Source organism: Podarcis gaigeae (assembly GCF_964106915.1).
Source record: "Podarcis gaigeae genome assembly, chromosome: 14".
NCBI classification, from domain to species: domain Eukaryota; kingdom Metazoa; phylum Chordata; class Lepidosauria; order Squamata; family Lacertidae; genus Podarcis; species Podarcis gaigeae.
Genome location: NC_139690.1, coordinates 37,448,445 through 37,471,748, shown reverse-complemented (window position 1 = coordinate 37,471,748; position 23,304 = coordinate 37,448,445). Strand labels below are relative to the sequence as shown.

Below are 23,304 nucleotides of genomic sequence, written 5' to 3'. Positions count from 1 at the left end.
TTGCCAGGGGGTTGGACTAGATGATCCTCAGGGTCCCTTTCCAATGCTAGAATCTGAACTACATTGCTTGACTGTAATCTGCTCTTACAACACACACAGGGGAAATGGTAATAACTATGGATTAAGGCAGAGGTTTTTAAACTGTGGTTGCTAACCTGGTGCCCAGAAATCTCCATGTGGTTGCAACTAGATGCACACCAGTAGTAAAATGTGCATGGCGCCTAGGAAATTTCAACCACTGGATCCAAGTCCAAAGTTTTTTGATACAGTGGTACCTCGGGTTAAGTACTTAATTCGTTCCGGAGGTCCGTTCTTAACCTGAAACTGTTCTTAAGCTGAAGCACCACTTTAGCTAATGGGGCCTCCTGCTGCTGCCACCCGATTTCTGTTCTCATCCTGAAGCAAAGTTCTTAACCCGAGGTACTATTTTTGGGTTAGTGGGGTTTGTAACCTGAAGCATATGTAACCTGAAGCGTATGTAACCCGAGGTACCACTGTATAGCACTGGGCTGTATGGAATCAACACCCCTAGTATCAGTTTCAGCACAACCAAGGAATTTGCCACCCGATTTCTGTTCTCATCCTGAAGCAAAGTTCTTAACCCGAGGTACTATTTCTGGGTTAGCAGAGTCTGTAACCTGAAGCGTATGTAACCTGAGGTTACAAAACTGTATTTTGTAGTCAAGACAGTCCTGAAACTCATATGACAGTGAGGAATAGAGGGCAGGGCGTCATCTGATCAGGAAGGCTGTTTTTCCACAGTCCAATTGGGTGGAGTCCTGCTTGTGTTTGCCACAGACATGCCTTTGAACAAGCTGCTGCCCATGTGCCGACTGCTGTGCAGAGAAGAGACCCATAGTACAAAGCGGATTATGCCTAGCACCAAAAAAGCAAACAGGAACAAGTACAGCCATACTCCCCAAAAATATGCACAAGGAACTAGGGTGCCAATGGGAAATCAAGACTAGTTTATTGACCCTCCAGGCGGTTTTTAAGGTGTCCTTGCATTTACACACAGAGGGTTAGGTGGAGCCAGTGTTTCAAAAGCCTGCATTTCAGACAAACCACACAAAGACACACCTCTTTACAATGATGTAGTGGAGGAAATTTTATTATCTGGAAACGTATAACTGCGAAACCCAACACTGGGTGCACAACTTTGATGCCGGAGCATACAGATTTTTTTATTTTTATTTTTACTACTGGGAACACAGGAGTGTCTGACATTTTGCTGTTATTTGTATAAACACAAACAGTCTCACACTCCAATACCAGGACACGACAGCAATCTTTTGAGATTCAAATTACATCCAAGGATTTCTCTGCACTTACAATTAACCCCACAGTGTATTAATCTACCTATATATGAGATTAATATATATAAGCATGGGAAATTGAAAACTCTTGCTCCATATGTATGAACATGTCAAGTCTTATAAATAAAACATCCAGTGAAGAGAAAAAAGTTACCATTTCTAGTTCATATTTATACATAAAGTACTCTAATGGCAGAATGGATGGAAAATTGCACATGAGCTTCCCCAAGCCTTGCCTAGAGGGCTTGAGGCAGCTCATTCTCTTTAATATTGAAGTACACACAAGACAGACGAGTCACTAACATACATTGCGCATTTACAAGAGATCAACTACCAAACTGATGACAACTGTACACATTGTGGAGAGACCATTTTCATTCTGGAGATTAGTTTTGTTTGTTTTTTCAACTTTTTTTTAAACACATCATACTCTGATTTTTTTTATTTTACTTTGTGGAAAGGATAAGGGCAACAATGAGGCCATAGAGACCCAAGACTTCAGCAAAGATCAAGATCAGGATCATGCCCACAAATAACCTAGGCTGTTGTGCCGTCCCCCGTACGCCTGCGTCACCCACAATGCCGATGGCGAAGCCGGCAGCCAGCCCGCTGAGGCCTACGCTCAGACCAGCGCCCAGCTGAAGGAAGCTCCTGCAGGTGAAGGACAAGGGGGACAAAAGTTTAGCAGCAAAAACAAAACAAAACCCACCTCCAATCACATTGAGACAGCTTAGTACTGTTCTTCTAGGAATGGCAAGTCAAACCCATTCAGAAATTTCCTGGAAAGCCTTTTCGGCCAAATCAGCATTCCTAGACTATGCAAGCATTCTGCCTTAATAAGATTCTGCCCAAGTTATGGCTGCTGTGCAGCGATAAGCAGTTTTTTCCTCCTATTCTAAATCAGCTCAGTTAAGAGCTTTGTTAAACAGTTAAACAGTTTCAAGTAACCATGTCTAACAGGACTGCAAAGACCACCTTCATGCTAATTATTAGTTAACTATTAAACTGTGGGGATTTGAGTTTTTAAATGGTTTTAATTGGCACCCTGTCGTATCAAACTAATTTCTGCTCAGAGTAAACCTAACAAAAATGGGCATGATTAAATTAGGCCCATTAATTCCACTGCAACTACTCTTCGAGTCAAACTTGGCTAGACACAACCCTTTGTTTTTTAATTGCATTGTTTTGCTGCTCTGTTTGTTGGCAGGATATAAATTTAATAAATATTATTATAAAAGGGGGATTTTGAGCCATTCACAGTTGTTGCCAAGCGGACCAATTTTAATTGCAGGAAGTTCCGATTTCCTGCCCCTTTGAAAAGCAAAGGGCAAAGTAGCCCACAATTAGCTTATACAGTGGTACCTCGGTTTAAGAACAGTCCTGTTTACGAAGGATTCGGTTTACGAACTCCACAAAACCGGAAGTAGTGTCCTGGTTTGCAAACTTTACCTCGGTCTAAGAACAGGGCACCAGCGGTAGGAGGCCTCATTAGGGAAAGCGCGCCTCGCTTTAAGAACAGACTTCTGGAACGGATTAAGTTCCTAAACCAAGGTACCACTGTATAGACTCTGGAGACTGCTATGTGGCTACTTTTTCACTACTTTCATGAGTTCCTAACAAAAGCAATCTTGTTGCCACAAGCTTTGCTTTAAAGTCTGGATCTTATGCTAGAGAACCAAGTCCCTTGGAATAGCCTGCATCTGAGTCTGCAAATCTTCAACGGTGACAGCCCAAAGACCAAGAGGGAAAACCCTGAAGGAAAAGTAAACAGCCCAAAATGGATGGATACGGAATAAGTAACAAAATTAGTGCAAATATTTTTGTTTCATTCATACAACTCTGCTTTGTTAGCAATAAAGTTCTCCATTCATAACTGTTATTGGCAAGTTATTAATAGTAACTTTCTTAGGATGGATTATTAACTAGATATCCAGATAGCCATCAGCTACTACATGCAGGTTCTTACATGATCTCATCAGTTCCTATTAATCTTAGTTCTATTGTTCTAGTAATGAGCCACAGTTAAAACAAACTATAGTAGACAATGCACTCATGGCTGATTATTTCCTTGCAGGGCAGATATGCCCGGTAGGAGTCACAGGCTTGCTACAACTTCTCATGAAAGTTTAACAAAGATTGGGTTTCAGCTTATTCTAGGTACATAATGCAAGGATCCATCCGTGCCTCTTTAAGTCTAGCGTAGCAGCAAGAGATTGGTTTACAGACATGCTTCAAATTAAGCATCACTGAATAATTCAGTGCTTCACTACTGCGCCACATGTCAGAGTTATTACATATTAAAGTATTTTGCCTTATCTGGTTTGAAGACTTGGGGGGGGGGGCAAGTTCGTTAGAAAAGCCCCTCAAGCTTTCAAAACCCACTACAGCCCAGTTGGCTCAAATGGGCAGTCAGTTCTGCAGAACAAGAGAGGGGGCCTCGTACTATTGTTTCAACAATAGCCTTAACATTCTGTATGAAAAGCTAAAATTGAAACAGTTTGCAATATTATTACAGGAGGGCTTGATGTGCAGAAAAAATCCCCCGTCCCACCGCAGCATGCTGGAAATAATACCTTTTATCCCAGTTATTACCAGAAGGCATTTGAGAGTTGAATCCAGCTGGCTGAACACCTTTCTATCACAATGCTAGAGCTTAAGTCTCAAAGCAGAGGGACTCTATATTAAGTAATGATAGACCATTTTAAGCCCAGTGTTTCCTTGAGCTTGCAATTTTGACTGTACTTATACAAAGTTGATCCAGACTCAGTCTGAACAAGATGGGTTGATTTTGAAGCTATGCTTCTGTGTGTTGAGTATACCCTACAACATGCATGTCCAAAGTCCTTTTCAGGTGCCTAATCTGGCCCGCCGGTCGGTTTAATCTGGGCCCTGTGGCAATTAATTTCCTGGGGTAAAATCCTAAAAAACCCTCAACAACTTTAACCCTTAAAAAAACTCAACAACTTCAATCCTAAAAAAAAATAACCTAGGCTGTTGTGCTGTCCCCCATTTGGACACCACTGCCCTACAAGGACATACCTGGAAATAGCTGGGGCCTTTAGCAAATGGGATCCCACAGGTTTTGAACAGCTATGAGTAGCATATATTAATGCAAGTGCTGCCAAACATTACACGGAAACAGTTTTCGAAATGGCGCTATCATTAGCCAAGCATGGTAACATAAACAATAAGGGTTATCATTTGCATATATAAATTTTTGCTTTTTTGCACCTTAAAAGAACTGAGAAGAGGATTCTATTACAGATGTACTCCCACATACTACACTGCAGAGGTTGGCAACCTATGGTCCAGGGGCCGGATATGGCCCACGGGGGTAGTTTAACCAGCCCCCGAGCCGGCCCTGAACCCTGCCGCAGGCTTGGCAAGTCCCTGCGCGCTGCACTAAACTGGCACAGCGCGGCACAGGGACTCACTTCTGTGGTGCTGGCGGGGCTTCCTATCGGCTGCAGGAAGCTCCTGAAATAGCGTTTGCACATGTGCATGCACACGCCTCCTCCGCGTCGGATCGCGCACACACACGCGATCCAGCCCGCGGAGAGATCTCCAGGGGAGTGAAGCGGCCCAGGCTGGTTGAGCCTTGCCGACCCCTGTACTACAGAGGCACTGAAAAACCTGCAGCTGACATGTCAACTGGCCATTTCAGTGTTTTTTAAAAATTTCAGCACAGCTCGCAATGCAAAGGACTCAAAAAGAAAACTTACTTGTACAGTGTAATTCCAACTGTGATGGAATTGGCAATAAGGACTGCCACTACCAAGCCGTAGATTGCTATAATACCCGCCATGACAACAGGAATGATTGACTTCATGATCAGCTCTGGCCGCATAACAGACATGGCTGCAATGCCTGTGCCGCTCTTTGCTGTGCCATAGGCAGCTCCCAATGCTGGAAGGAAGAAGAGAAAAGCCAGAGGTGAGTCTTACCAAACTTACCATACCCTTTTAATACCAAAGAACAAAGGAAAATATTGGAACAGAAGTCAGCACTGTGTAAAATTGTCTTGGACTATGGTTAACATGCAAAAATATAATATGACTAAAATACAAAATCACACTGCGGGTATGAATGTCATACAACACAATTTTTAAACTGATTTCTAATGTCAAGTAACAAAGCATACCCATGCAAACAATAGAGAGAACACAGTACTATTTTACAAATAGTATCTAAAAAAATTCTAAACTTCTGACCATGTAGTCCATCGGCAGCTTTTTAACAGTAACTGTTGTGTGCCCTGAGCAGCAATGTAGCTTTACAAGTTACAAGTCAGGCTTGCTGTACAACGTGCCAAGCAAGGTTTCAGAGAGACCACAATACTATATTATCCACACACTATGACTAAGATATTTGTTTCTAATTTAGGGGCCACCCGCAGTAGATTAGAAGTAGAAATGGTAGACAAAGCATAGTGTCAAGAGTTATTGTGCAAACAGCAACAAGACTATATGTTTTAGCTACCGCACAGGTTGGCTGACTACAATCTAGGGCAGGCATAGGCAAACTTGGCCCTCCAGATGTTTTGGGACTAGAATTCCCATCATCCCTGACCACTGGTCCTGTTAGCTAGGGATCATGGGAGTTGTAGTCCCAAAACATCTGGAGGGCCGAGTTTACCTATGCCTGATCTAGGGTTTAACTATGATCCCCAGATGGACACATGCCTTCACTCAAGGCATGAGGACAACCAACGTTCTTGATGCACCACTGGAAGCAATGAGTAGCAGCATCTAATTGTTTTACAACATGACCTCAGCTTTCGTATTCCCCATCAACTTAGATCAATGCAGCCTGTTATTTTCAGGTGAGCGTCTGAAGCCACTTGACACCCCCTTCCCCAGAAAAGACAAAGCCCCCTGCATTCAGCCCTAAGCCCCTATTTTAAGGTAGAAAGTTAAACAGTATCCTCCTAGATAAAAGGATGACAAGTTTCACTTGAGACACATGCTGGTGCCAATGCATTCAACGGCCTCAGGACTTTTTAGATAAATTGTCACTTTACAGTAGTGTTTTGTCCCTCTTCCTGAGCCCATGGATCCAGGATGCTGCAATTACATTAAAGGTAAAGGTAAAGGACCCTTGACAGTTAAGTCCAGTCGCGAACGACTCTGGGGTTGTGGCGCTCATCTTGCTTTACTGGCAGAGGTAGCCAACGTGTGTCCGCAGACAGTTTTTCCGGGTCATGTGGCTAGCATGACTAAGCCACTTCTGGCGAAACCAGAGCAGCGCATGGAAACGCCGTTTACCTTCCCACCAGAGCCGTACCTATTTATCTACTTGCACTGCATGCTTTCGAACTGCTAGGTTGGCAGGAGCTGGGACCAAGCAACGGGAGCTCACTCTGTCACAGGGATTCAAACAGCCAACCTTCTGATCGGCAAGTCCTAGGCTCAGTGGTTTAGACCACAGTGCCACCTGCGTCCCACCCTACATTACTCTGTGCCAAAATGGCTTCATCACTAGAGCTGGCTGATTTAATCCTGCATCACCAATGGAGCCTCTGAGCCATGTACCACAAATGTACTAGTAAATCTAGTACAACACCTTAAGCTGATCTAATGTAGCTCATCTGTGCTTTTGATGTACAGAAACTATCTACTTCAAAGGAAAAAATCAGAAAGGAGGAACTAAAATAAAGACAGTAACATGTTATGGCAGTTGTAGTTTTTGCACTGCCAGATTGCAGTAAGGCTATTTTTCCCAAGTCTCATCCCAGGAATGCAGAAATTTTAAAGTCCAGTCTTAATTGTAATGCTTTGCTTTTAAGTAGTTTTCACCTGCGTAAATAACCATATAATGGAGCAAAGTTCTCAAACCTGAAACCTGTAGTAAGGTTGCTAGGTATCAGCTTGTTTATTGGCTGTAAGTTAAGCCTTAATTAAGCCATCAGCATGTTTACATGACACTTTCCTGGGGTAGTGCAGCACTTGGCTCTTCCCTACCATAAAACTCTCCTTTGAAAGGTGGTGTTGGCAACAGTTAAGTGTCAGTGGTGTTTGTGGCCGCCTTATGTTAGGGAACGTCTGTTCAGACACTTTCACAAGCATAGAAAATCAGCTAGGGAATGTTTCAGTTTTCTTTTTACTCACTAAAAACAGGCATGGTGGCACCAAGCTCACAGTAAACATGCCACAGGACTACTGCCCTGTTCTGCTGCTTGGCACTCAGCTTTCTGAATGGCAAGGCTAGCTAGCATTCCTTGCCTGCTTGTGTAGCCAAGAGAAATGGACAACCACCACTGGATAGCCCCATCCTTCTACGTTACATTCATGAGCCAATACCACAGGCATCTATTCAAGCCTTGTCTACTGGACTTATTACAACTGGAGAGAGACAAGGCTGAGAGGTTGGCTGTTGTCTTCGCCACCACCAGCCTGAGCATTATCCCATGGTAGTGTGGATAGGCTATGGCAAGCAAAAGCAGCAAACAGGCTGGATTATATTTTTTAAAACAAAGGAAGCAAATTGATTTCTTTTTAAATATAATTTTAAATATGAGTTGCAGAACTAAGTTTGTAATAAATACAGTAGTACCTCGGGTTAAGTGCTTAATTTGTTCCGGAGGTCCGTTCTTAACCTGAAGCCCTGAAGCACCACTTTGGCTAGTGGGGTCTCCCGCTGCCGCAGCGCCACCAGAACACGATTTCTGTTCTCATCCTGAAGCAAAGTTCTTAACCTTAGGTACTATTTCTGGGTTAACAGAGTCTGTAACCTGAGGTACCACTGAATAAGCAAAAGCATGTTAGTCCCATAGCTAAATCTCTCAAAACCTAGTCAAATCTCTACTAGATACATTTGCAATGCTATATGTAAAACAACCAATTTGATGGTTGTCTAGTTGTTGTTTAGCAGCTTAGTTGTGTCCGACTCTTCGTGACCCCATGGACCAGAGCACGCCAGGCACTCCTGTCTTCCACTGTCTCCCACATTTTGGTCAAACTCATGCTGGTAGCTTCAAGAACACTGACCAACCATCTCATCCTCTGTCATCCCCTTCTCCTTGTGCCCTCCATCTTTCCCAACATCAGGGTCTTTTCCAAGGAGTCTTCTCTTATCATGAGGTGACCAAAGTATTAGAGCCTCAGCTTCAGGATCTGTCCTTCCAGTGAGCAATCCAGGATGATTTCCTTCAGAATGGATAGGTTTGATTATCTTGCAGTCCATGGGACTCTTAAGAGTCTCCTCCAGCACCATAATTCAAAAGCATCAATTCTTTGGCGATCAGCTTTCTTTATGGTCCCGCTCTCACTTCCATACATCACTACTGGGAAAACCATAGCTTTAACTATACAGACTTTTGTTGGCAAGGTGATGTCTCTGCTTCCTAAGATGCTGTCTAGGTTTGTCATTGCTTTCCTCCCAAGTAGCAGGCGTCTTTTAATTTCATGACTGCTGTCACCATCTGCAGTGATCATGGAACCCAAGAAAGTAAAATCTCTCACTGCCTCCATTTCTTCCCCTTCTATTTGCCAGGAGGTGATGGGACCAATGGCCATGATCTTAGGTTTTTTTCTGTTGAGCTTCAGACCATATTTTGCGCTCTTCTCTTTCACCCTCATTAACAGGTTCTTTAATTCCTCCTCACTTTGTGCCATCAAGGTTGTATCATCTGCATATCTGAGGTTGTTGATATTTCTTCCAGCAATCTTAATTTCTTAATTTCTCAGTAGACAGATGAGGTGATCAAGCACTCCTATTTCTTTAAGAACTTGCCATAGTTTGCTATGGTCGACACAGTCAAAGGCTTTTGCATAGTCAATGAAGCAGAAGTAGATGTCTTTCTGGAACTCTCTAGCTTTCTCCATTATCCAGCGCATGTTTGCAATTTGGTCTCTGGTTCCTCTTCCCCTTCGAAATCCAGCTTGCACTTCTGGGAGTTCTCAGTCCACATACTGCTTGCTTAAGCCTGCCTTGTAAAATTTTAAGCATAACTTTGCTAGTGTGTGAAATGAGTGCAATATTGTGGTAGTTGGAGCATTCTTTGGGATTGGGATGTAGACTGATCTTCTCCAATCTTCTGGCCACTGCTGAGTTTTCCAAACTTGCTGGCATATTGAGTGTAGCAACTTAACAGCATCATCTTTTAAAATTTTAAATAGTTCAGCTGGAATACCATCACTTCCACTGGCCTTGTTATTAGCAGTGCTTTCTAAGGCCCATTTGACTTCACTCTACAGGATGGCTGGCTCAAGGTCAGCAACCACACTACCTGCAGTGTACGAGATATACATATCTTTCTGGTAGAATTCCTCTGAGTATTCTTGCCACCTCTTGTTGATGTCTTCCGCTTCCGTTAGGTCCTTAACACTTTTGTACTTTATTATGGTAATCTTTGTACGAAATGTTCCTTTCATATCTCCAATTTTCTTGAACAAATCTCTGGTTTTTCCCATTCTATTGTTTTCCTCTATTTCTTAGAAATCTACAATTTATTATTGGGATTCAGGTGGTAGCTCTGGCAGAAGTCTGAACCCACTGGATGATTTAAAATTTTATCCAAGTGTCATCTAACCACCACCTTTGTTCGCTTCTCAAATTGTGAATATTGTGACCACTTAATCACCAAGAACACTTCCCATCTCACTGGACAAACTTGCTTCTGGACATTAAATTAGAACAGCTAGTTGAAGTACCAGATGGTTGGTGGGTAAATAAGTTATCTGTAATTGAGCATCAATAGCAGTGAAATGACATGAAGATCTTTACTCGTGCAGTGAAGCCATTCCCCTTCCCAACAGGTGTATTTTTGCGCACATACTGCTTGAAAAAAATGCAGGTTTCCTGTTACATAAGCAATACATTGTGCATCTTTCAAAATAGTAATATTGTTTTAAATTTTTAACAAACTTTGGCAAGGATCCAGGGGGCTACTTTAGGCACTTACGTATGTTTGAGAATATTTCCCCCCCCACCCTTTGAACATAATACTCTTTTTCCATTATCAAACTGACTGTTTTACAAGCAATTGGTACTGGAGATTGCTGCTTGGGAAATAAATCCCATAATAGTGATAGCTATTTGCATCCTGGTATGCAAACAAACATTTAAACAGGTAGCCTTAACCCTCAATACGGTATGTTGGGGACACACAACAGGGGAGTGTTGGTTCTGTGATCAGCTTATTTCCCAGAGGTATTTGATTAGCTACTGTCAGAGAGATGCTAGGCTACACAGACCCTTGATTTGATTCTAGCAGGCTCATTTGACAGGAATAAAAAATACTGAAACCGTCCTTACCAGTGTCATCAAGCAAGCAGTGTGCATTCTTTTAATTTGAAGCTGTAAGCTTGCTTTAAGTTGATCTACCCTATGATAATGAGCTACAGCAACAGCTTGTTGGATTAGAATGACTCTCTTGCATTCATTGCTATGTAAGCATTTGGCATATTTGGTTTTGACTGATTTGATTAATTATATTTCTATGCCACTTTTCATTCAAATGAATTCCATGGTGGCTTGCAAATAACATGATAGAACACAACAACATCAGAAACACAACATAAATCTTGTGGAATAATTAACAAATCAGTGAAACAAAACAACAACAAGAAAAGATCGTCACAATTAAAGCAAAGGTCCTATTCTATGATTAACAAATCAATACAGCATTTATAATCTATAAAACAGTATTAACAGTATTAACATCAACAAATAGCAGCCAAAATATAAACTAAGCACTGCAAGGTTCACATACACACTCCCCACACCCCATGACTCAAACTTTCCCTCTATGCTGCTCATTAAAATACAGTGGTGCCCCGCAAGACGAATGCCTCGCTAAACGAAAAACCCGCAAGACGAAAGGGTTTTCCGATTTTTTAGCGGCTTCGCAAGACGAATTTCCCTATGGGCTTGCTTCGCAAGACGAAAGCCCATAGGGCAGGGGTCTGCAACCCGCGGCTCCGGAGCCGCATGTGGCTCTTTTACACCTTTACCGCGGCTCCGGGGCGGATACTAGTGAGGGGAGGAGGCGCACTGTGCACCCCGACACTCCCCACTGTGGCGGGTGCTGTACTGGCTGTGACGTTGCATGGGGGCAGTGCGTGCATTAGTCACACACTGTCCCGACGTCACCTTCCCGCCCGCTACATTGTAAGGGGCATGTACGCTGGTCACTGCATTGAAAGGGGACATGTACGCTGGTCACTGTTTTGAAGGGAGTGAAGAACACACACACACACACACACAAAGGTAAATTGTTAATTTAACGTTTATTTCTATGAGGAGGAGTAATTCTGAGGGGTCAAAGAAAGAAATAATTAAAAAATGACAAAAAAGTTATTTTTATAATGACGAGTTTTGCGGCTCCCAGTTTATTTTTCCTCCGGAAACGGGTCCAAGTGGCTCTTTCTGTCTTAAAGGTTGCAGACCCCTGCCATAGGGAAATCTCCGGGGACAGTGGGGAAGCGCAGCGCGCCTTCTCCTCTGTTCCCGGACCTGTCCTAAGGCTTGCGGTGGGAGGTCCGGGAACAGAGGACAAGGCGCGAAGGGCTTCTCCTCTGTTCCCGGGGCTTGCGGTGGGAGGAGGGTTTTTCCTCCCCACCGCCAACATTCAGAACAGCATTCTGAATGTTGGCGGTGGGGAGGAAAGCCCTCCTCCCACTGCAAGCCTTCAGGACAGGTCCGGGAACAGAGGGGAAGGTGCGCAGCGCTTCTCCTCTGTTCCCGGGGCTTGCGGTGGGAGGAGGGTTTTTCCTCCCCACCGCCAACATTCAGAACAGCATTCTGAATGTTGGCGGTGGGGAGGAAAGCCCTCCTCCCACCGCAAGCCTTCAGGACAGGTCCGGGAACAGAGGGGAAGGTGCGCAGCCTGCTGCCCCGCGCGAGGGGCGCTCTTAAGCAGAGCGCCCCTCGCGCGGGGCCGACATTCGCTGCTTGGAGAGCCCTGCGGGGAAGTCCTGCAGGGTTCCCCAAGCTGCGAATGTCTGCGCCGCGCGAGGGGCGCTCTGCTTAAGAGCGCCCCTCGCGCGGGGCAGCAGGCTGCTATCCGCAGCTTGGAGAGCCCTCTGGATCTCTTCTGAAGGCAGGTGGGGGGCAAAAGTCTTTGTCCCCCCTGCCTGCCTTCCCGGGGGATTTTAAAATGCTGGCGGGCGGCAGCGCTGCCGCCCGCCAGCATTTTAAGATCGCCCCGGACAGCGGAGAAGTCCTCCGCTGTCCCGGCGTTTTTAAAATGCTGGCGGGCGGCAGCGAAGGCATTTTAAAATCGCCCCAGGAAGTCTCCGCTGTCCCGGGAAGGGGGGGGAAGCAAAGACTTTCGCCCCCCCCCCGTCGGCCTTCAGAAGAGGTCGGGGGACAGACTGTCCCCAAACCTGGTCTGAAGGCGGTTTCCATAGGAACGCATTGATTGATTTTCAATGCATTCCTATGGGAAACCGTGCTTCGCAAGACGAAAAACTCGCAAGACGAAAAGACTTGCGGAATGAATTAATTTCGTCTTGCGAGGCACCACTGTATGTATACATATAATGCCCATGGCAGCAACTCCTTTCTGAAGGTTCCTTGGGCTGGAGATGTAGCAGCACAGGTGAAACCAACCACCCCGATGGCAAAAAGTTCCCCTCTCTCCTCCCTCTGGATACAGCTCTTTTTAAGAGTCCTAGGGCTGGAGGGTAGGGCAAAGCGGGTGGAAACAACCATTACCTGCTGGCCAACACAGTCTCTCTCCCCTCACTACTGACATAGTTAGGATCATACTATTACAATCACATTAGGCTACAAACAACAACAGGTTCAGAAGATATTTTAAAAAAAAACCCTATGGTGCATGTTGTTCAAAAGTTCTGCTATGGTCCTCCCTACTTCTGTTGTATGGTGGATGAAGCAAGTCAGCCTTGTTATTTCATCAATTGCCCCAACCCATCATTTATTGTGATGTTAACTGGGCTACAGTGTCCCAATCAAAAGTACAGAAATGCTGCCCACAGCATGCACCAAATTAGCCATTACTCTAATAAATCCAGATTCTGCAGCTCATAGTAGCAATGGAAGCAGTGCTTGAGGTGCTCGCAAATGGAGATATACGCCTGGCGCCCTACTAATTTTGAACCCTGAATGGAAGTACTTAATCCTCCATACATCCAGGTAAATGTCAGCCAAGAGTTTTGTAAAAAATATATGACTAGTCTTATGGACTTCTAGATCTATACTTGCTGAACAGTTGTGCTGGAGAAGCTAGAAGTCTTGATTAATAGCTCTATGGACCCAGGTTTATTAGTTTTTGATGGTGAGAAGGCAACACCATACAGACTGTTTAGCAGAAAAATACATAGTAACACAGATATGTTGTGAACTGAGGCTGCAGGTCGCTGTAGGTTATAACTTGCTTGGATTAGGGATTCTTATTCAAGGTATTCTGCTAAAGTCCATGTACCTTAACAATGCTGTATTAAAAATACTGGCTTGGATACGAACCTTCCTTCTATGAATGGAATAGGGTTTATGTTTTTTGGGCCGGGGGGCTGCAGTTGAGGTTGGCAAAAATTGCTCCATCCCTTACACAGAGGAGCCATTTAGGATCCAAGTTAACAGCTTGTTAACTTGTAGAGGAAAGGAACCTTGAAAAGGGTGGCTAAGGCCAAGCAATTTCCACTTTTCTGACATTGGATAATCCTGTTGCAAGATGCACTGCTATAAAAATTGGCTGTAGAAATTTTATTACTAAGCACACAAATGATGATAGTCACAAGAGAAGTACAACTGGCAGAATTTAGCTAGGCACACTAACAGCTGAACAACTGTCCTCAATAACTCTTTGCTTATCTGAAACTGGGGGGGGGGGGGAGAGAATTGTGCAAGTAGACACAGTGAATCTTACACAGGTTGTAGAATCCACCTTTTCCTGTCAGAGGCTTGCATTTTAATTATACAGTGCATACCATGACCATGAGAATAGTTTTGAATGCTTGCCCAGTCTTTGCTGCACAGGGTTGCTAAAGCTTTGTTGATGAAGTATGTGAAGTTGTGGTTTTATAATGGAGGCTTCCAAACAACTGCTTAATTTAGTTATTCTAGTAGCCACTGCTCTGATAATATATTTAATGGCACATGGTGTAATGCCATGTACAGCTTTCATGCAGGAATATTGATTTTGGTGGAATATTGCATGAATGCCAGGAAGTTTGTGATCTATAGAAGGATTAAAGAATTAAGACACAGCCTTGTTAGTTTAGTCACAAAACCAACTGCTACTTTCAGAACCTCTAACTTGCTTGAGAAGGAAGATACTTTAGTTAAATGTTTTCAGTGGCAGTCTCAAGTCAGAGGTTCTGAAAGTAGCAACTGGTTTTGTGACGTAATTCTTAAAGTCAAAGTCCCACTGCAACAGAATCTTCATTTTAATCAAGAATTATTAGCATAATCTAGAAAGTGCTGACAAGATAAAGGCAAATGATCTAGTCACTTCATTCTCCTTGATTCGACAGTAAGCCAGCCTTTGGTCAAGAGTCCATATGACAACAGATTTAGGAGATAGTCTTCTTCATGTTCAAGCAGAGCATATGCTTGCCACAATAGTTAGGGGGACTACACCAATACAAATCTGAATGAGGGAAAACCTTCTTGCACCAAGAGTTAACAGGGAGGTCAGCTAGGTACCTTAGATTGAAAAACTGTCAGAAATCTTGCAGAGCTCTAAGATGAGGAACTGGACAGAAATGGCTTTAACTGGGACGTATGGACAAGCTATGTGAAAATATTTAAGTGGCCTGCTCAGGTCTAAGGAAGGTTGGTAACATACAAATACAAGTCTTCCTTAATTTTTCCTGGAGTACATCATCCAGTTACATTTTATTAGTTCAGCCCTAGTACAGGTTTCTATATTAGAAGCCAAGCCTCTTGCTATTTGGAAATGGATTTACATTATAGCAGCTTTCTAGCAAACCTAATATTTTTTTCATTGCTCTAGTTTAGTTAGAAAAAAGCTTGTAATTACAGGAAGAAACCCTGCTTTCTAGCATGACTTCTACATGCTGGGAGAAATCCATCAAGGTAGCAAGCAAGTCTAGATTCATTTCTGCAAATTAAAGAGAACACTTCCATACAAATGAAGACATAGCAACACAAAAAGGATGTAGGCATACCATACACTTCATAACATATAAACTCATCCATCAACTTAAAAGCTTCTGTTGTGGGTTTTGCAGCTGGCATTTCCTAGCATTACAAAGTTGAAGTTTTATTTGCCTGCTATGTACACTTAATTGCTGTTGGAAAAACCTGAGCAGGATTTTGTAGCATAAAGATGTGCTAACATAGCACTCAACCTCCTTCCCTCTCCCACTTGCCCCACCATAGTCAACTGCTATTCTACCTACAGGACTGAGAACCTGTTTCTAAAGACTTGACTTAGATGTGTCCTCATGGCCCCAAATTTACTTACTTACAGATTTAAGGTAATTTTATCTTAATTCTGCCAGAATGTGGAGTACTAGCACACCATGACTTGTGCCCCACCCAACATGTAAAGCACTCTGCAACTTCCTCTTGCCATTTGAAGGAGTGCAGGATCAACTCTCCGGGGAGATCCTGAACTTTGTGAGGCATAAAGAGGTCACGCTAGGGCTCTGCGAACCTCAAAACCCGAGGAGGTAAATCCTCGGGACAGGGGGATCTGGCTGCGTTCAGGGTGACTCTCCTGTGTGTGTGCCAAACCTGTCGGGGTTTGGTAAGGAGGCAGGACTGAAGATGCGAACACTAGGATACATTCTAGACCTGCACAGCGATGCCACAAGCTCCAAAGGAGAAGCGGTAAAGCATTCCGAGAAATAAGGTTTAATTCCTGACTTTGACTTCTCAGTGGTTTCTTACAGCATCTTGCCATTCACAAACATTCAAAGAATGAGTTTGCCCATCTTTGGACTCTTCCTGTTTTCTCTCCCTGCCTCCAACCCCCAGTTGGGTGTTAAAACAGTTCATTTTTTGCACATGGGAATTCAGATAAAAGCTTAAAAAGATCTTGGCTCTATCAGTTATTATTTAGGCAAAAATGTATTACGCAAACCTTCATTCAAATTGTGAGCAACAGTAAGCCAAGAGATCCCATTTTTGCTAGGCAAGTTTGGAGATCACTAACAGAGAGAAGAAAGGAGGCCTTCGATTAGCAGCTTAAAGTAGAGTGAATGATGGACCTATGCCTGAAAGAGCATATGGTGTTCTTTTTGGAGAGTGGGGGAGAGGGCTTCAAGCATGTGCAGTGCTTTAAAGCTAGAAGCTGAAATATCACAGGTACTTAAACTGGCTGGCTTTCTGGGGTTGTCAACAATACATCTCTAGCTTCTCTTAACACTTCAAGTGGTAGTAACAGACAGTTCCTTGTCTGTGGATCATGAAGATCCAAGTTAGTATTGGCAGATGTTTGCAAAGTTTGGGAGAAGAATGCACTGTGTTTCAAAAAGATTCTCCACCATCTTAACTCTGGCACAAAGATCCCCAATGGAAGGCAGGGCAGGCTATCACTTAAAAGCTTATCTGAACATTTAATGTCAAGATCAGAAAAGCAAATGTGTTTTGGACTGGTTCAGCACACCTTACTTGGTATTCACACCAACAAACCATCATTGATTTTTTAAAATAAAACATTATGAGTAGGCCACTTAGTTGCGCGGAAGCCTAGGGAAAGCTAAGACCAGCATTCTGTAGGGCTTCCAGAGGCCAAAGTCAGACATCCATTCGCCTTCACACCTTCCACCCATTTTACAAGTTACAATCAGGATCTGCAAATATTCTACAGGTTACAGTATTTTGGGGATGACAAGAACACCATCTCATCATCAATAGGAACTAGCTTTTATGCAACTATGTCAGCCAGGGCTGAAAACAAAGCTTTTACTCATTTCTGTGGAAAGGAGACTTGTAGACCAACATAATATTGGATGATGGTTTAATTGAAGAACCGCAGAATGAAACACTTGACAAAGTGACAGTCACAGTAGGACAATGATCACAGCAATCTATGTTCATTTGTCTGTCTCAGCTTTGGAAAAAATGAAACTACGTTTTACTGACATGCTCATCTACTGCAGAACTCTAGAAGTTTCCTAAAGTGCAGTTTGATATGGCTAGATTATAACATATGGTGTTAATGGTTGCTTATATGAAGTTCCTAGCGGATCCCTCCTATGTCATCTTCAACCAGGCCTTTGGCTGCTTAATATTCTACATGGTGTGTTGTTGTTTTTTTTTGGGGGGGGGGTGTTATTTTGTTGTTCATTTTAACTATTTGTGTTTTTACCTTGTATGTTTACTCTGTGAACTGCCCTGAGATCCTGTGATGAAGGGCAGTATATAAATCTAATAAGTAATAATAAAATAATTTAGATGTGGCGTGCAATCTCATGTGTTTGTTTCTGGTATACTAGAATACTGTATGAGATGTTAACAGTCTATGACCAATCCGAATATCTGGCAATACCCAACTTTAGTAAGCTAGTCCATGCTAACTGTAATGCTATTTTTAAGCTTTGTAACAATCCGCTTTTGGTAACAGCACTCTGTGAAGTTTAGTCAAACAAATCTGTTGGTCAGGAAATTACAAGAGAAGAAGCCATTTTAACAGCTTCTGCCTCTTCAAAGCAGTCCAGAAAGCTCTTGTAATACATTAAGTTTTGCTTTCATTATCCTTCTCCATGATCCACCCAGCTAAATAGCAATTTAGAGATTTTTTTAAAAAAAGCTATGCAGCTAGCCATATTGGGAGCAGAAATGTGCTCCCTAGCCAGGCAATTCCAGGTTTCACCTTTCTAAAGATAGATGCACATTACAAGGAAGATTATATCAAGTAGGAAGTTAACATGGATCAATATATAGTACTTGTAACCACTGGAAATTATTGTCACCCATTTCCTTCTGCCATAGTCTAACTATGTTACATGGAAATATTAGATAATCACATCACTCAGAAGCATCTGATAATCCAATGAAGCAGGGAAAACCCACAAGCCTTGTGATTAGAGATCAGTCACCAAATAAGTACAGTATCACAAAATATGGTTGTATGCTTGAAGGTCATGATGGCACTTGCAGGAGAAAGGTAGCACCATCACAAGGTTAGCCAGCAATGACCAGAATGAGTTTTATAAGCTGTTTACTATCATCAGAAATTAGTGTGTACAGGACCAAGATATGGGTGTTTATACAACATGGTTTCTGTCTCAAGCTGGCTAGCACAAAACAAGGCCTGAACTTAGTAGTACTAGACTGGTCTTGCACAGCTCATGAGGAACTAAGACATAGTGTCTTATTTAAGGTGTGCCAGGGCAGTGTTCAATGACAAACCAACAGGTACTAAGTCATTCATCTTAAGACACTGCATATCCAAGTCTCTGGAATGGAAGCCTTTGACAAGTTAGCTTCTTGCTTCTCTGAAGATTAGCATTCAGTGCCATTTGCAGTTCACTAATAGACTGTTAGTTAAGGTGTCTGGGTATTTAACAGAGCATCCACCAAGAACTATGTATGGTTGTCCAACACAGTTTTAATCATGAATACCTTTCGACAAATTGATTCAATCTTCAAGTTCTATCAAACAACTTTTCAACATATGAACACACCCATCTATCTGGCAGAGGCTTTCTCAACAGTGCTTTTCACAGCAGGGCAAAAACGTCCAGGTGTTTAGCCAACGACCAGATCTGATCTAGAACAAATCTCTCAAAGCAACTGTTCACACCTTATTGCTACTTTGTTGACACGTCTAGTCCAATGCAGGGAACAATACTCAATAGCCAACTCAACTGGGGGTGCTGCTGACAACATGAGCTTGCAATGCAAGTTTTCCATTGCTGCTTTAAGAGACTACAGTTGGGACACTATTTTGAAATATCATGCATTCAGGCTACTAGACTAGCCATTTGCAAACCCCTTTCCCTTTATAAATGCTTCTTACATTTAGTTATCACTAGGAGCATCTGCATGTCAGATGAGTTATCTACCTCAAAGGATTCTGGGCCAGCTTGGTCTGTTGGGCCCATTCAAAAGACAGCTTTATACAGGAACAGCACACTGCTGAGAAGAAAATGGTATACAAGCCATCTTCCCAACTCAACTTCAGTTGTTACTGGCCTTCTCAGAGTCACTGATCCTGGCAACACAATTTGGAAACCCCACCACAACCAGTTTCCACTGGAACAGAACCCATCCAGTTCACCACGCTCTGCCAGAATAGATAAGAGGCAGTTGTATGTAGCTATTCTGCAGGGAAATGTTGCTTGGCTAGAATGTGCCCTTGAACTCTGATCATGCAGCTTGCATGTCTGGTTAAATGACAGGGGGAAGCAGAGGAGCCAATTCCTAGGGGCCAAGATCCCTCACCATAAAGTATTTGAGGAATAAAGTATTTGAGGAAGCCCCCCACCCCACCCTCGGTTGATGGACACTGCCACTGTGATAGATTATGCAGGGCTGGGCTTACCTCCCCTCCCCAATATTTTATTCAGGTTGGCACCCCTGGGGGGAGGAGTGTGTAGAAATTAGCCTATTGCACAAAGTTGCTAAGGAAGCCATATTAAGTTCAGCAATCTTCTCGTGTACAGTGGGAATTTATTAACTGCTAAGTTTCCTTTTGCCCATATGCTAATTTCATTTGATTTCAGTAAAATAATTCCTGAAGACAAAATCAGTGGCTAAACTTGGTCAGAAAGTACTGGTGTGCTAGGTAAGAAACAGCAATTGTCTTAATGAGAACCAGAATATTGTAGTGGTTAGAATGACCAGTACTGGGGAGATTCTGGTTCAAGTCTCCATTCAACCATAAAGCTTCAACCTTGGGCTAGTCACTATGTCAGTGTAACCTACTTCTCTGGGTTGTTAAAAGGGGAGAGAATAAAGAACAGCCTAGAGTTCCTTTGAGGAAGAGCTATGCATCTTTTTTTAATAGCAATAATACAGTGGATATTCTAGAACAGGCTTCCTCAACCTCGGCCCTTCAGATGTTTTTGGCCTACAACTCCCATGATCCCTAGCTAGCAGGACCAGTGGTCAGGGATGATCGGAATTGTAGTCTCAAAACAGCTGGAGGGCCGAGTTTGAGGAAGCCTGCTCTAGAACTATTCAGGTGTGCAATAGCTCAGTGGAGCTTTATATGGAAGGAGATTCTCCTGGAGGCTAACTTATATGGATGCTTATTTTCAAGTTATGCTCAATTCTAATGGAACGTACTTCCAATTGCAACCTAAACAGCACAAGGAATTTTATAGTTGGCTAGTTAGAGCCATGCTGGTAGTTTGATGCCATTTGTACATGAGCGTAAAGACCTCCCCACCTTAAACAGCAATAGTTTAGCGAGAAGCATATTTTACATGGCTACAGATAACAGCAGCAGCAGTGCTTGCTAGATTATCCTTACACATTGAAGGAAAGCAGTAAAGTTTAGTGTGTCTGCATTTTTCAATTAGTAACAATACTTTGAAATTCCTCTTCCCAAAACATTTACAAAATTTAGGTAGCCCATGTAGAGTGTTATTTGCATTTCACAAGCCCTCACCGCTTAAACAGAATGGTGTGTCAGTTTAATATGCTGGCATTCAGTTGATAAGCCAACATACAGATTCAAAAATGACACCTCCAGTAAAGTCTTGTGTAGAGATAGCTTCACCTAGGTCTTTTTCCTAACACAACAATTCAGTTCCAGAGCAACCCCAATAGGACTTTGGAGAGCAAGCTGCATACTACATCTCAGCAAGGATAAGCCAGATTTTGCAACCGGCAGACAGCAAGTTAATCCAAGCGCCGCACATCCATCTGACTGCCTTGTGGGAGTGCTTGCTTGGTACAAGATGGAAGATGTTCCAGCCTCACTGGCCTGGATGAACTGACCGCATGGAATCATGACTGCATGGAATCACCTAGGTTTAGGTTAATTTAGCACTCTGGATGGCATGTAGTGAAGAAGCAGAGGCTGCAACCCCCTCCCTCTCTGCAGTCACATGGCCAGCCAGGGGCTCCGCTAGCAGCTGACACTCTTCCCCTATGACGTCACCCTCATTGCCCCTTTGCATCTCTGCTTTCCGAAACAGCAGTAGTCTCCTTTTCTCTTTCTCTTTGCCTCTGCTCCCCCCTCCTGCCAATACCCCGGATGAGCCAGCTGGTAGAGTAGGGCGACAGAAGGCAGAACTGAAAACCTTCAAAAAGGGAGAGAATTAAGAAAAAGGTAGACACTGAAGCAACGGAAGTGACAGGCAGAGCACGTCCAGCTGGGCTGGGATTTCGCCCCCGCACTGCCCTCTCTCCCCTATCACTTGGGCAGGGACATTCCTGCGGCCACAGAATGGCAAGACAAGGAGAGGCAGGCCGCTTAAGCCAAGCCCTGGAACTGGGACAGGCTGGAGCAAGGAAGGACACCTGCTGTCTCTTGCACTGAAGACCAGGATACAATATAGAGCCGGCAGATTAAATATTGAAACTAAATACATGTTGCCCCTCCCAGGTTGTAAGCAAAGGGAACCCCAGTTAATTTTAAATGAAAGCTTTTTAAAAAAGAAAAATCCAATAATCAGCAGCATGTCTGCAGGCACTCCCATACCCAAGCAGAGAAAGGAGTCAAGGAACCACATCCCCTATTGCCCCCTCCCAATAATTCCTTCCTTTCCCCAACCACCCCACAAGCTTTCTGCAGGGGGCTTTGCCAACCTTGGGAAGCAGGGGGAGGGGAGACACTAGATTATTCCCTCTCCAAGTAGGGCAGGGAAGAGGGGGAACACCTTGGCAGAGGGAAAGAGGTAACGCCAGACTTGCCACCTCCCCGTGCCCACGCCTTTCTTGCCTCTCCCAAGTCCAAAGGCAGGACAAGGAAGACGGTTTCGTGGAGAATTGCACAACAGGAGCAGGAAGGTGCTGGGAGAAATGGGATGGAAGCCCCCATCCCCCCCCCAAGGCATAGGAGGGGGGTGGGGAAGAAATGAGACACACACACACACACACACACACACACAGGCAGCCAGAGACGAAAGAGTCTCAGGGTTTGGCCAAGGCAAAGCTCCCTCTCCCCCCCCCCCCATCTCAATACTGGATAACGATCCCACTTGTCCCCCTCCCCGCTTGCGGCAGAATCTCCTCCCAGGATGTGCAAAAGAGACGAGTGGGTGGGTTGGAAGCAAGTCACCCAACTGCTGCAGAGCCACCCTGGCTGAGCCGAGCGCCTTCCCCCCCGCCGCGATCAGGATGACACCCAGCCCAGTTACGCAAGGCCACACAACAGCAGCAGCAGCCTCCTCACATGACGTCCTTCCTCAACCAAACCCCCACCGCCAAGCCCCACCCGTGGGTCCTCGTCGGAAATACCCCACAGCCTCACCGCTGAAGATCATGGCAGCCGAGGCACCCATGACGGCGAAGAAGCAGGAATATTCGGGAGGAGCGGTGGTGGCTGCGGACGACATGGCTGCTGAAATGCACCGAGCCGGCGGGGGGAGGAGGGAGAGTTTTAAAAAATAAGACTAAGCAGCGAAAGGGGGGTGGAGGAGGACGGCTACGTCGGCGCCAAGCTGAGCCGGGCGAAGGGCTGGCGGCTGTGAGCTGCAAGAGGCGGCGGCGGGTGACGGGGCTCCTTAAGTCCTCTAGCGCCGCTGCTTAGTCCTCTACCGCCAAGCGGTATTCAAACGTCCTGACAGGCGGCGGAGGCTGCTGCAAAGACGGCGGGCCTCGTTGGTTAGCGTTGGCAGCGGCGCTCTCCGGCTCCGTCGCTCCTCCTCGTCCTGCAGCTGCTGCTCCGCCACTGCGCTCGCGGTTCGCTCTAAATACCCAGCCACCGCAGGACAAAATGGCGGCTGCCCGGGGGTCACGTGGGGCCGAGACGGGACCTCCTCCTCCTCCTCCCTTCTTTTGGAATGTGCCAAGGGAGAGAGGGAGGGAAAAATAAGGGAGGGCTCTTAATAGGGAACCACCTTCTGCTCCTCCTCCGTGGTCATTTCGCTGATCTGTGATCATGAGGACGGTTTTCATTTTGCTTTTTAGGGTTTGTGAAAGAGGAATGTCAGAC

At 44.3% G+C, this 23,304-nt stretch overlaps 1 protein-coding gene across 1 annotated transcript; it reads right to left on the bottom strand.

The window, feature by feature from the left end:
• Positions 1-1,083: 1,083 nt before the first annotated feature.
• On the bottom strand, positions 1,084-23,151 carry ATP6V0C (ATPase H+ transporting V0 subunit c). Its single transcript, XM_083711159.1, has 3 exons — positions 22,621-23,151; positions 5,039-5,222; positions 1,084-1,967 (listed from the first exon to the last, which is right to left on the bottom strand). Exons 1-3 carry the CDS (start codon positions 22,703-22,705, stop codon positions 1,763-1,765), a joined length of 474 nt encoding a protein of 157 aa, XP_083567285.1. The 5' UTR covers positions 22,706-23,151; the 3' UTR covers positions 1,084-1,762.
• Between the last annotated feature and the right edge of the window lie 153 nt (positions 23,152-23,304).

What these genes read in the sequence shown, in the direction of transcription:
- ATP6V0C (XM_083711159.1), bottom strand. Translation starts at nt 22,705, where the DNA reads ATGTCGTCCGCAGCCACCACCGCTCCTCCCGAATATTCCTGCTTCTTC. An exon ending in GGCTGCCATGATCTTCAGCG is followed by an intron (nt 5,223 to 22,620) that starts GTGAGGCTGTGG and finishes TCTTCCTTCCAG; the next exon opens with CATTGGGAGCTGCCTATGGC. An exon ending in GTTGGAATTACACTGTACAA is followed by an intron (nt 1,968 to 5,038) that starts GTAAGTTTTCTT and finishes CTTCACCTGCAG; the next exon opens with GAGCTTCCTTCAGCTGGGCG.